This window comes from Fulmarus glacialis, unplaced genomic scaffold (assembly GCF_000690835.1).
Source record: "Fulmarus glacialis isolate BGI_N327 unplaced genomic scaffold, ASM69083v1 scaffold15642, whole genome shotgun sequence".
NCBI lineage: Eukaryota > Metazoa > Chordata > Aves > Procellariiformes > Procellariidae > Fulmarus > Fulmarus glacialis.
The window spans coordinates 62,995-76,261 of NW_009197325.1; the positions used below are offsets into that span (position 1 = coordinate 62,995).

Consider the following 13,267-nt stretch of genomic DNA (forward strand, 5'->3'; position numbering starts at 1 on the left):
TGTGCTTTAAAGTCAAAGAGCCCCTGGTTCGCATCAACATAAATTCAATATATGCTTTACAAAAGGGACATGCACTAGATTGCAAAAAGATTCTATCTTGAAGCATATTTTAATATCATCAACACAGGGCAGGTGTTTTAACTGGACTACTGTTGTAAGAAAAAAAAAGATCATCTGCAATTAGTGGTACCTCTAGTTAATCCCCAAATTCAGTTTTTGTTTAAGATCAGGGTAAAAAAAGCAGACTGCATTTTTTTCTCATGTTCTTTTTCATTGATGATTCAAAGTTTTTCTAGATGAGCATTTTAGTGATGACAGAGACTATATAAACTGCTAGAAATCATGTTGCATTCACTTCTTTCCCATGCTCAGTCCTTAGGTCTTTCAGCTTCTGAAAATAAAGTTCTGAAAGATGAAAGAAGAGAGGGGGAAACTCTGCTAACAGGCTGAGCATCATCACTGACTTGTCATGATCTAACCTTAAGGTGACCCTTAAGAAGAGATCTATATTTAATTTCAAGAAGAATGTGCATGCTTGGAAGCTGAATGGGAGTTTTTCATATTGGATTTTCTATCCTACCATAGTAGGAGGCAGCCCATTAGTTACAGTTTTGTAAGTTTTCAATGTGGATTTTTGGGAGGAGGGTGGGGGAGAGAGAACACACTGTTTTGTCAGTGTAATCAGAATGTGATTACGAGCTTGCAGCTTTGTTGATTGAACAGGGTTGTGTTCTGCACAACTGAGCAGTTTTACTATGCATGAGTCTTGTGCTACTCCCTTTGGGAGCACTGCCCTGACACCAAGCATTGATCAAAATGGGAGTTGGTGACCCAGCACTGCAACCCCTTAGGCATGTGAACAATCCTACTGCTGGAAATAATATCTAAAACTATACTCTTAAACTCAATACAAAAGGTCATAATCAAGTTACAAATGATTTTAAGCAAATAACAACATAAAAATACACTGCAGTCCTTGTGCTGTAAGGGAAACTTAGTAATAATCCAACAGCATTCAAATAAGAACAGGCACATTTTCTGTAGCCTGATCAGCCTGTATGCTGGATAATACTTATATGAATTCACTGCTCTAGGTTAAAAGGAAGCTAAGGAGAGAAAGAAGCAGGCAGAAAGATAAAACCAGCCAAGTATATGACTGGAAGACAATGGGTAACACAACTGGCTTCAAGGATGTTATACGGTGCTTCCAGCAACTTTCAAGCCTTATTTGCCTAAGGTTGAAATTCACAAACCACAGGATGATAAACAAACCACAGGTGACTCCATTTCAAGAAAAAGCAGAGTGATAAAAAAGGACTATGCACTTTATTTTCATAGATGAGAAATGTTTTGGGTTTTTTTTAAATAAAGAGCCATATGGATGGACCAGATGGATTCTAGAAGTCTGAAGGCATCTGGAGTTTGCACTCACTAGATAACCACGTGCAAAACAGTTACGTACCTAGTAAGCCTGCATGTAGTCTAGTTAATGAGCCACCTCCCCTAATTGGTTTTGCTTCAGTTAAAAAATCTTTTGCTTAAAAAAAAAAACAAAACTGGTCACTGTCATTGACTGCAGAAGAAACGGTCTAAACCTTTCAATCATGGCTGCTGATTGCAACACAGAGTCAAGGGAGTCATACACTTCCATCCCGAGAAAGATGATGACCAGAGAGGCACCTCTCTGAAAGGGTTTAGCAACACGGCCAGTAATTTTGATAATTCTGATTCAGCACAGGATGAGTGCATGTGTTTATGTAAAATCCATTAACAGCTAATCAGATGCTTCTATATAAACATCAGTGCTTGCTGAATCAGGGCCTCAATAACTTTAACGAGGCAGCTTTTATTCTTAAATACACAATGGTGTACAGGTACACAAGAAGACTTATTGGGATGAAGACAGAAAATAAAATACCTGTGTGAGTAAAAGTTTGCAGGTTTGGAACATTAAGTAGCACTCTCACCAGCAAACTGAAAAGGAGCTCTTCTGTGCAAGGAGAGTAGTTAAAAAACAAGCAACACAAGGAAAGAAGCCTGTTAGGGAACATGACATTGCAGTAAGCAATCTACCAACAGCACAGCTGAATCTGTCATCACCGCTCTAACTAAGGCTGTGTCACTTCTAACTTTCACTTCATATTAAACCCAATTAATTTAGAAATACTGAGTACCTTCCAATTTAGCTATTTTTTTCAAAGACTGTGAGTATATGTGGCTGCTGTGGGAGAAGTATTATCACAAGTTCCATCTGGAACGTATACTAGAAGAAGATGCAGAAGAACAGGACCTGAAAGCCACACATGCAGAACACAATATATCAGACAAATGTTGACTAGCTGCTAACGCTACAAAAAAAAAAAGTGGTTTGGAGATTCTGCTAGATCACCAAAAGTAGGTGATTAAGTGTAGCGGAGAAGACAAGTCTTTGTCCAGGAGGAAGGCCAGCGTTTTCTGCCTTGTGCTCTTGAATTCTCTCCACTTTCTTCTCTACTGTCCATTTCAGCTTTCATGCCCTCTTTGCCTTCCTGCAAAATTTAACACTTGTGTTTCATTCATCTCTTTCTCTGCTGGAAAAAAAGGCTGGACTAAGACATCGTCTTTCTTCTCCTTTACCCTAAATGGGAAACAGGCCAGAGAGGGAAGGTGCGGGTTATTCCACCATAGCAGTAGAGCAAGTTAAGTAGTAGGAAATCATGCTGGGGATGAGTTTTGGTTCATGTGTCAATCACATGACGCTTTCCACAAGCACGATGTAGCAGCGGCTCTAGTGGCTGACAGCACAGTATGGTTATGCCAGCATAAAATGGATTTAAAAGCAGATGCCCTTTGCAAGAGGTTGTGCTGGAAATCATCTCGTACAACATGGTCCACTGACATATGTGCTTGAGTCTATTTCCTTAAGCACTTCCCTACCTTCTTGTTGGAGGAAATAACGCATAATATTTTTACTCATGACTGATAACAGTCAAAACATACTATTTTCCTTAGATTTGACTGCATATGATTGAGTGAGGTTATGCACCCAGTTTTAGTATTAGCTATGTTTTGTGTTTGTTTTCCTTAAATTTTATCCATTAAAGATCTTTTTAGGATTAAGTAGAGAACATTACTTATAGACATTTTAAAATGTATTTTTGATTCACTAAAAAGGCAAGCCAGAGTTCACTCTTACTTCTGCCACTTTAGCTGGTATGATGTTTCCTTCATACGGGCATCCCAATGCACATGACACATACCTGTAATAAAAAGAACACACAGAGATACTTCTGTTTTATATATGCGTCTTTCTATCCATCCACGTTACATAAAAAAAAGGTTAAATATAATTTTGAATATTTAAGCCAGCCAATGTAGAATAAGTATTTGAATGAAAAGTTAAAATTACATCAGATAAAAACAGCAGGTTTATCAATTTTCTTCTTAAATCACAGAACAGAGATTTATAGCTTTATTTATGTTCAAGGTATGTATGTCACACGTTGTAATGGACTGGCAATGCAGCCAAGCTAATGCTGCTGAAGGAGACTTCAATTTTTCGTGGTATTTCCTTCCGAAGTTTTAAGAGCAAGTTCAAGTTTTGCCTTGCCTGGCCTACACAAGGTATTCAGAGGAAGATATAATTTTCTTCCTTGTGCCAGCTACCTGGATCATAGAGAGCAACACGTGGACACAAGCAACTTATAACAACCCCACCATCTCATAAGTCATTAGAATTGTGGTGAATGGGGTAGCTTTCACCCTCTATCTCTGTACTGGCATTTCTGTCCCAGTGCCCCAGAAGAATTATAGCTCCATTGCAAGCTGTAGTTTAGGTATGCCTTGGGACAAGAAGAAACTGAGAAGCCAGCCTGTGTCTCTCAGCAGCTATCAGCTCCACAAAGCACAAAAACTGAAAGCCACAACCAAGCCTCCATTGTTCAGTCTCAATGCTGTGTTAACATAGAATTTGGTTTAAATTTCTTTTTTTTAATCACAATTAAGAGCCATGAAATTCCAATTAAACTTCTAATTGTTTATCTTAAATTGTTTAGGAATAGGATTAAACTAACCAGAAACAGCCATTCGAAATCACAATAAGTGTGGCTGTAGAGGGATTTACAACAGATTCAGAGGCAGGCAGAGCCCCAGCCACAGTGGGAGGTTGCTCAACTGCTTAATAGAAGAACAAGAGCCTTCATCGATCCCCCATCATTCCCTTTCCCTCAACACGGAAGGGTATAATGTAAAATTATACACTGTATAATGCGAACGGGATTGAACAGATGCCAGTTTGTAGGTAGTCAAGGTCTGTAGGGTAAAGGATGTATTATTTCTTTGCAGCTGAAGGACAAACTGATTGTTAGAATGTGAAATTAGGATGAGTAACAGGCAAAAACAAATTGTGAAAAAAATGTGAACATTTTACTGAATACAACATATTCCATCCCTTATATGAAGGTATGGTGTTGGCACACTGGAAGTAGCAGTAAGAATGAAGCAAACCTTGAACCTAAAAAGAACTTTGATTAGCCCTGACAAAGAAATGGAAATGGATTTTGTTTCCACAAAAGTGGTTGGGTCCATTACATCCTGCTCATAATTTTAGTCCAGATGCCTACTAGGCATGATTTCAATTATCTGTATGTCATTATAAAAACCAGGTTTTTGAAACTTGGCCATAGACTTCATTAAATATCACCCCCAATTTGCATGTCACTGTTTAAGAACATTTAGAATTCTCAAACTTATCTACATTAAAGATAAAAAAGTAGCTACTGTTAACAGTTAAACACTGCCCTGCTTTTCAGTGACACAACTGAAAAACAATTCAGGATAATTTCCTTGAATTTTTTTATGCATACACAGTTTTTCAAATGAAACCAAGCGTGAAAAATTTCAGACCCAAAGGATTGCTTTTTACGTAATACTACGGTGCCTAGAGCTAGTGACTACACAGACTTTTACTGAAATTATTTTGCAACATCAGCCACAGCACTTACTATGAAGTGAGCAAGAACAGTACTAAATACAAAGTAAATGCAAAACATACAGTACATATGTGCACGTTCCCTTTAATTACATATATCTTTACATGTTCCTAACAGCTACATATGTTAGATCAAGAAGACGTGCATTTGGTAGTGATAATGTGGCATGAATGACATCTGGAATGGAGTAGGGCAAACAAAAGTAAAAGCAGGCCAAAAGGTATCTAGAGAACAAGGGAATACTCCCTGTGGTTCACACCAGCGAGCAGAAACTCGCCTGAGCTCACATAATTCAGCTGGGCCTGCTGGGGTATGAAAGTATGTGGTGACCTGAGGAATCTGCCTACTACAATGTACAAATCTGTTTGAGATTATGAACTCTCTGCATGCTTACACCATTGCGACTAGACTGACATTTTAAACAAGGAAAATATGACAGATTTAATCTATCTGGGCATCTGATATTCAATATTAAACTGGAGAAAATAGGGATTACTGAAAGAATTTGACAGGTAAGGAACTTCCTACCAGAGACAGAACAAAGTCCTGTGGAGAATGAAAGAACTGTTTTTCAGTAGAGTTCATCAAGGATGAGCTTGGCAGAATTTTATCTAATATTTTCATTTAATGAATTGGCATAAAAAGTAGAGACGTGGTGATAACATTAAATTTCTTGGTACTGTCAATACCAAAAAAAGTACTGGGATTCCATGCAGAAAGGACAGGAGCAATAGAAATGAGACTCAGTTGATGGCAATGACAAAGAAAGTGAAATGCTTAAAACGAGGCCGTAAAAGAGTAAAATGCTCTCCAAACGTATATCAGGATAAGCATTTTTAATAGAGGACATAAAATATCAATTCCATTTGACAAGGTCTTGCTATATTCTTATTGGAAGTAAGAGATACAATTTGAGTAATCTGTAGAAAAAGCAATGCAAGCTGGAACAGATGCGAGCAAGAGCTGAGTACAGCTAGCAGGGGTAGAGAGAGCCTTGCATATGAAAGGAGAAAATATGCACGTCTATGTGAAAAAGGGAAGATAATCCCTCTGAGCATTTGCCAAGACATCTAGACTTAAGGCAGCGCCGGGTGGGATGCTTTGTAATTGCATTTGTGTGGTTCCAAATTAATACGCTTAAGTGAGAGGAAATAGGTTTCAATAGAAAGGTAGATCTGTTATCTACAGATATGTTTGGCTGTTACATTTTCTTTTTTGTGTATGAAATAACCCATAAGGCATTAAAAGCACAAGAAAATCCAGCCAAAGCAGAGCCACAAGACCTCCACCCATACCCCTCCAAAATGGGAGACAATTTTGAAAAACATGCTGAAGAACTGCTTAGAAAGAAAAAAATTAACAAGACAGAGCCACAGAAAGCCACAAAAACACAAGTTTAAAGAAGAGTCTGGTCAACTGCAGCAAACACTACTGACAAGTCAAGAAGAATGAGGATAGACTACTGTTTCTGAGATCTTGTCATCAGGGAGTTTGGTGAGAGCTGTTGCAGTTGCAAGCAAGGAACAGAAGCCAAAGTGTAGGAGTTCTAGGAGGGAATCACAGAAGAGGGTCTCCAGACAGTAATTATAAACAGCGCCTTCAATGAGTTTAGGAATGAAGAAGAGATAGGCGATGAGATATGATATGAAGAACCAAGTAGGGTCAAAGGTGCAATTTTTAAGAGGCAAATGCTTGCTTATATTGCAGTGGAAAAGAGCCAGAGGACAGTGAGAGGTTAAGAAAGAGAATAAGGGAGGGGAGAAATAAGAGGAAGAACAGAACATGGGGTCACTGGGGCAAGTGGAAGGGGTACAGATGGAAAGTAGACAAGAAACTCCTGCTGCTCTGACAGTGGAGGAGAAAGAGAAAGGATTAGGGGAGGGGAGGGAGAAGAGAGTGACAGAAGGAAGAGTATACTGTATCTATTTTTCCTTAGGAGAAAAAGCAAGATCCTATGTGAAGAAAAGCAGCAGAGGGAAAAAGAGAGAAGAGTTTGAGCAATGAGTTAGAGAGGCAACTGGGATTTAATTTGGGGATTCAATTAAGTTGGAGAATACAGCTGTTTTCTAAAAAGATGGCAGAACTGAAAGAAAAAAAGCCTTTATAATGAAAAAGACTGTCTTGGTCTAGGATATTCACCAGAGACACTCCACAGTATAAGAGCAGAAGCAAATATCTGGGAGTTCACACAGCAGACTCTGCAATGGAAGTGTTTAATTCTAAGTATGTGCTTAAATCTTTGCTGAATCAAGGCCAGACTTTTTAGTAGCTTAACTATGTCTTTAGCATGCAATCAAGAAATGCGTCCATGCAACCAGAGGTAGAAAGAAGGACCAGCAGTAAGTGAACGTATCTATACAGCTGCTTTAGGAACACATGGGTAAATGCTGTTTTGCTCACTCAGGTTCTGTGAAATCAGAATTCCCCCCTTTAATAAAAAGTGATAAAAAGAAGTTCTCTACTTGTTTCACCTGGCAGAGTTTACCCAGTCTCTTGCCTGTTCTACAGATTTCACTGCAGGTGAGTATCATTTGGTCTTCTCCTAAATTGTTTTCTATGCATATAAAAACAATCAAAAAAATGAACCCCAACAACTTTACTGTGTAATATTTTGGACAAAAATGATGAACAGCCTTTGGGGACGGGGAGGGTGAAGGAAGAGGAAGAGAGTTTTCATTTTCTTCCAGTAAGCCAAAACCAAATTGCAATGTTCCACAAACGGTACAGACAGTATAAGGTCCCCACGATCAAGGTCACTAGGAATGGTGATAATCACCACATCAGCCCAATGGCTGTGAAGTGCAGGATATAAAACCACAAACAGGGTAAATGAGCAAACTTCTCATAACCAAAGTGTGTTAAAAGGAAAATGAATCCAAGCAGAAACTGAACTCCATGTTGTAATCAGCCCTTTGTCAGCTTGTTTCAGCAAGAGTTCCAGAGCCAGATCCACAGCTGCTGCCACAGCTGGAAGCACAGAGCCTCCTGAGAAGCCAGTTGCAGATTCAGATGCTGCTGTTTCCTGTTTATTATTATAGTGTAAGTTCGCATATAATTTACCATGTTCACTGCAGATGTATTTATTTTTATTGGACGTTCGTGCTAAAATGTATATGCCTATCATTTGGTGAATTCATAATATTAAGGTTGATATATTCTGTCTCTTTGCAAAGGAAGCCATTTGTTAAAAACAGGCAATCTTTACTGTAAGGAGACAGGAAATACAAAGAAGAGAAGAGGGAAAGGAGATTCTTCCAGAAACAGAATTTCCAAGCCAAGCCCAAAATGTGTAAATAAGGCCAGGATTTTTTTTCTACATTTGATTTAAAAAAAAAAAAACAAAAAACCACCTCTCCATGTATTTAGTGCCCAGTTGCGAGTAACATATATGCTATTCAAAGTGAATCCTATAGTAATAATATCTGTTATTATTTTTAGAATGCCCAGAAAACACTGTTAAATTGTGAACTATGTTCTAGAAAATAACTTCTTCTCTAAAAACAGAACAAAATTGTTACTATAATGAAGGGCCACTTAACCACTTAACTTTTAATAACTATATCGAATTATCCATGGAGCAATCAGTAACATACTAGCAAACACATTGTATTGTTACCTCATAATTTCATACTAACATTTCAAGTCTGATTTTACACTACCCTTTAAGAAGAAACAGGGATCATTTTTACTTCCCACGGGTATCCCTCTTTTTTTTTTTCTAAAAAAAGCAGCTCTTCTGGCCTAATAATATTTTCTATCTGCAGGCACAAAAAAATGGGTAAGAGTTGGTATAAAGTTATTCCTAAGGAAAATGTCTCCTCTTACACAGTGCAATCATCCTGTATGATAAAGTCAGTACAATGGCTCCCACATCCTTTTCTTAACCTGTTCCCAATACAGAGAAATGCACCAAGTCCCCACATCGCAGCAATCTCCAGCTTCTCAAGCTTCTCCAGGGGACTGTGACCAGCTGGCTTAATACTGTATAACCCTGTAGATTTGTTTACCATTTGCATACTATGTTGCTGCATACTGCATACTGCAAAATGTGTTGCTTCCAAGTCTATTAAATGTTCATCTACATTTTGTTGTTCCCATAATCTCAAATACAGGCTCACTTATAGTGACATGAAGGTGTTAAATTGTTTTTACTATCTAAAGAAGTGATAATGGTATAAATCACCCTATTATCAATATAATTGTGACTACGCTAAACTACACAGTGTAGTCTAAAAATGGGGGTTTAAAGCAATGCAAAAAACCATGTGTACTCGAGCCCAAAGTATTCCAGAATACCAGAAAACATGAGTTCAAAGTTTCTGTCTGTATTCGTAAAGCATACGCAGCTTTAAACTATTGATTTGTGCAAAACTGAATTGTTGGTACTTCTAATTAGGTATATAAAATACAGTATTATAAGGCCATCCAAATATCTTGAATTAAGGTATTTAAGATGAACTGTAATAAAAGAAAAAAAGAGCATTATTGAACTGAATTATAAAGATCAGATTATCTTGATAACCAGAATTTTCAGACAATCAGGATGTTTCTTTATAAACAAAACAGACTTCATTATTAGTTTCTGGAATTACTTGTTATAAAGTATGTTAAAATAAAACTGATGTGTTCTTCCACATGTATTTTTTTTCAAAATAAATCCAAATATCACTAGCACAAGATAAAGATAACTAAAATGAATTCTTTCTCTTTAAGCTTCCACTATTTTGTGTCTGACCTTGTGTATTAGCATCAAAGTAAAACAATAATTACTTCCTATAATCAAGAAGGAATTATATATGTTGTAACCTGTAACCTTCATTATAACGTAATATAAAAGGTAATAATAATAATGTTGCACACAATCGTTTGTTTGGTATCTATCTGTCATAGAAAAAAAATATTGCCACATTTCAAGTATGTCAACCAGTATTTGAATTCTATACAAAGACAGATACAAGCCAAATATTGACAAATTTCAATATGCTTTTATGTATTGTGAAGTTCACCAACTGCTCATTCTTAAAAGACATAGGACTATAAACAAAGGAATTATATACACCAGTTTAGAATTAATGTGTGATTACATATGCTTTAATTTATGAAGCAGCAGCTTTGTAAGGAAATGCTTCTAGAGTTATTTTACAGCAAACATTTGCATCTGTTTTTCTAACACTGAACCTCTAAATATTTGCATACACACTCACATTTGCACATGCGAATAGTCCAAATGGCCTAAAAAAGGGCTATTCACATCAAAATTTTTCAGGACTGGGACATACGGTTCGACTTGATGACCTTAAAGGTCTTTCCCAACCTAAATGATTCTATGATTCTATAAATACATTTTTTAATTGCTGGTCATGGAGAAGTGTTTTTTAGTAGAGAAAAAAAAATTACAACCTTCCAGGTCTTATATTCCCAGTTAATTTTTATTAGGACTAAGACAGTCCTAATAAATGTTTCAGAGGAAGATAGCCTGACTTTATTTCACTGTCACAGGACACAAAGCAGGTAGTGAAGTACCATTTGTGGAAAAGGGGGAAACGCAAGTCCTTACTTCCTTACTGTTCTGTTGTACTAATTGCAATTTATTTCTGTGTCTTTTTAAATTTTGGAATACATTAACTTGGAAGAATCTAGCTTAATCAGAATTTACTTAACATTTTCTTCATATGTACATTAAAAATACATTTATATTAAAACACAATCCAAGTGACTACTTGCAATTACCATTTGCCAGAGTTTTTCATCAATTCTGAAAAAGATGTGGTATTTTTAATAGTACCTGAATTATGCATTAAAAGATGCAATTCTAAAACCAGCAGTATTTTGTGTCATTTCACATGCAAAATATGCATAGTAGTAATTAGCTGACCACACAGTTTATAACTGATTTGGCTCAGTGTCTTCACAGAATGTGTCCCAGATGTTATTGTAAAGTCTTTATGCATGTACAAAAAAATAAAAATAAAAACCCCTTTATGATGCTAATAAATAGTCTAACTTCTAAGACCATACGCAAGATTTCAATTCTTCATAAATATTTGAACTAATTTAGTAAACATTTAGAAAACTGTGTACTGTGCTACAGATTTTAAATGTGACAGCAGACAACATAAATTTTCTGGATGATGATCGAGTCAATGTTAGTGCAGCTGTAGCAACAGTAAGACATGCAAAAGCTTAAAGTTTAGTTTCAACTGTTTGAGTGCATTTTTCATAAGATTCAAGGATTGCCAATGATTTATGCTCACTACATAAATCCTAAATTGCCAGTAAAAATAGGAAATAAAATTCAAACCCCTTAAAATTATTTTTGGAAGTATTTTTTGACTGCACAAATAAGGAGTTAGGGCAAGGCACTAAATTATCCATTTCCTGCAAATAAATAACACTTTAAACAATAATAGTGCTTTAGAAAGGAAACAATCTCTGTATTGAAATTAATATAAATACAACTTATACATATTAATATTTTTATTACCTAAGTAATTCAAGCAAAATATTTAGCCTACAAAATTTGTATTAGAAGCCAAAATGTGTAGTCCTGGGAACTTGCTTGAGCAAAGGCTGCAGGTTTTGGCCATGGTTCTTTAAAAGTAGCCAATCTCTAAAAGGGTGATTAAAAACAAAACATTGATTCTCAGTGCACAGAGTACAAATCCTTGTCCATATAGTCCACAGCTTCATTTTGTGTCACCTTGCAGCACAAAGCCTATTAATACATTTCTTACCTCTATTGTAATTTACATAAATTACAAGTTGCTAATCCTTAGCCTATGCACAGGTAGGATGGGATTCATGTGTTCTAACTTCTGATATCAAAGATAATCATCTACAGCCTATGCTTTAGATAGGCCATCTATAGGATGACTAACATAGGATAGCAACCAAGCTCCTTTGCAGCCAAAAGGAAAGATCTTCTGGAGAGTGGTTCATCTTACTTTAAGGCAGGTACTTCAAAAAGCACACACAATAAATCCTAGCCTGAAGGCTGCCTATTTCCCTGTAGTAACTACAAGCAGGTTTAGGATGACAAGCTCAGACTGATTGTGTGGTCACGCTCAGATTTGCCTCATGTTACAATAATAGTTGTAAACAATATATAATTGTTTTCAGTAAATAGAAGCTACACAACAAAATAAAACCTGAAACTAATCTTCTCCTTGAAATTAAACAACAACCAGTCAAACCATGATCACCAATTCTAAACACTAAATGTCAGCTGATGAATTATGTAATATCCCCTCCTTTTGTTTCCAAACAATTCAGCAGAAACTCCCAAATTTCAGTTTCTGAAACGGTCAGTTTCTGTCCCTGCTTGATTTGTCTATGTGATACTTACAGATCAGGATATAAAGCATAAAGAACATGGCATAAAGAACAACTTGCCACAAAGCCTTGACTGTCTCAGCATTTAGAGAATTTTGCATGGAATTGGGATACAAAAATGCCATTTATTTTGTCTATCACTAAAAGCAGCTTCTTTAGTAGCCGCTAAATATGGGATCATAAATCAAGATCATAAATCACAGGCTTTGATAGCTAGTTCTTTCTTTATTGTTTTGTCTCCAGGAAAAAGTCACCCTGATTGCACTGAATATTTCTATGAAATCTCTGTTTAAGTTTTACTTTCTGATTATCTTTTCCACACCTTTTTTCATCGAGGAAAATTTGTGTTTTATATATTTAAATACAATGTAAAACTCCACAAGTCTTCTAAATGTACTGCAATATTTGGGAACTAATGAACTACTTCCACGCAAGTCCTAATGAATTCCCTGTAGTAGTGCAGGCTTTTGTTGGGTGTTAGTCCCAGAGAAAATTATGGTTTAGTCTTCTAGAATTAAGTTGGAAATGATAGTCTGCTTCCACAATCTTCCCCCTCAGAAGCAGCTGAAATGCTGTAAACAGACTTACTTACTTCCTGCATTTGGCATTCAAAACTGATGCTTCTTCTTTATGGGTATTTATTCATTTTTTAACTAATAAAAACTTTTAAGTGCACCTTCTAGAGCTTTGTTCAACTGCTAAGAGATCTACCATAAAAAAAATTCCTTCTGAATTCTGCATTTCTACGTTCATGCTCCTGCTATACTTTTCTGGTCTTCAGAATTCTACTCAACAGAAGACAGTACACTGGAGCTTAAAAGAAAGTACTGAGGTAGGTGGACACTAAACAATCCTTTTTTTGTATTATTTCTGAGCAATCATTCCACATCAATGCTTCCTACAGATTCCTGTAACTCTGCAACCCATGCAGAGTGCATCTGAATCATAGAATCATAGAATCATAG

The 13,267-nt window shown here is 36.5% G+C and overlaps 1 protein-coding gene across 1 annotated transcript in view; it reads right to left on the reverse strand.

Moving 5' to 3' along the window:
* HMGCLL1 (3-hydroxymethyl-3-methylglutaryl-CoA lyase-like 1) overlaps nt 1-5,369 on the reverse strand; it is a 39,791-nt gene extending 34,422 nt beyond the window's left edge. The window contains exons 1-2 of the mRNA XM_009572508.1: nt 5,365-5,369; nt 3,176-3,239 (exon numbers count right to left, since the gene is read on the reverse strand). Coding sequence (XP_009570803.1) covers nt 3,176-3,239; nt 5,365-5,369 — 69 coding nt within the window. The remainder of the gene's footprint in view (nt 1-3,175; nt 3,240-5,364) is intronic.
* Nucleotides 5,370-13,267: the final 7,898 nt, after the last annotated feature.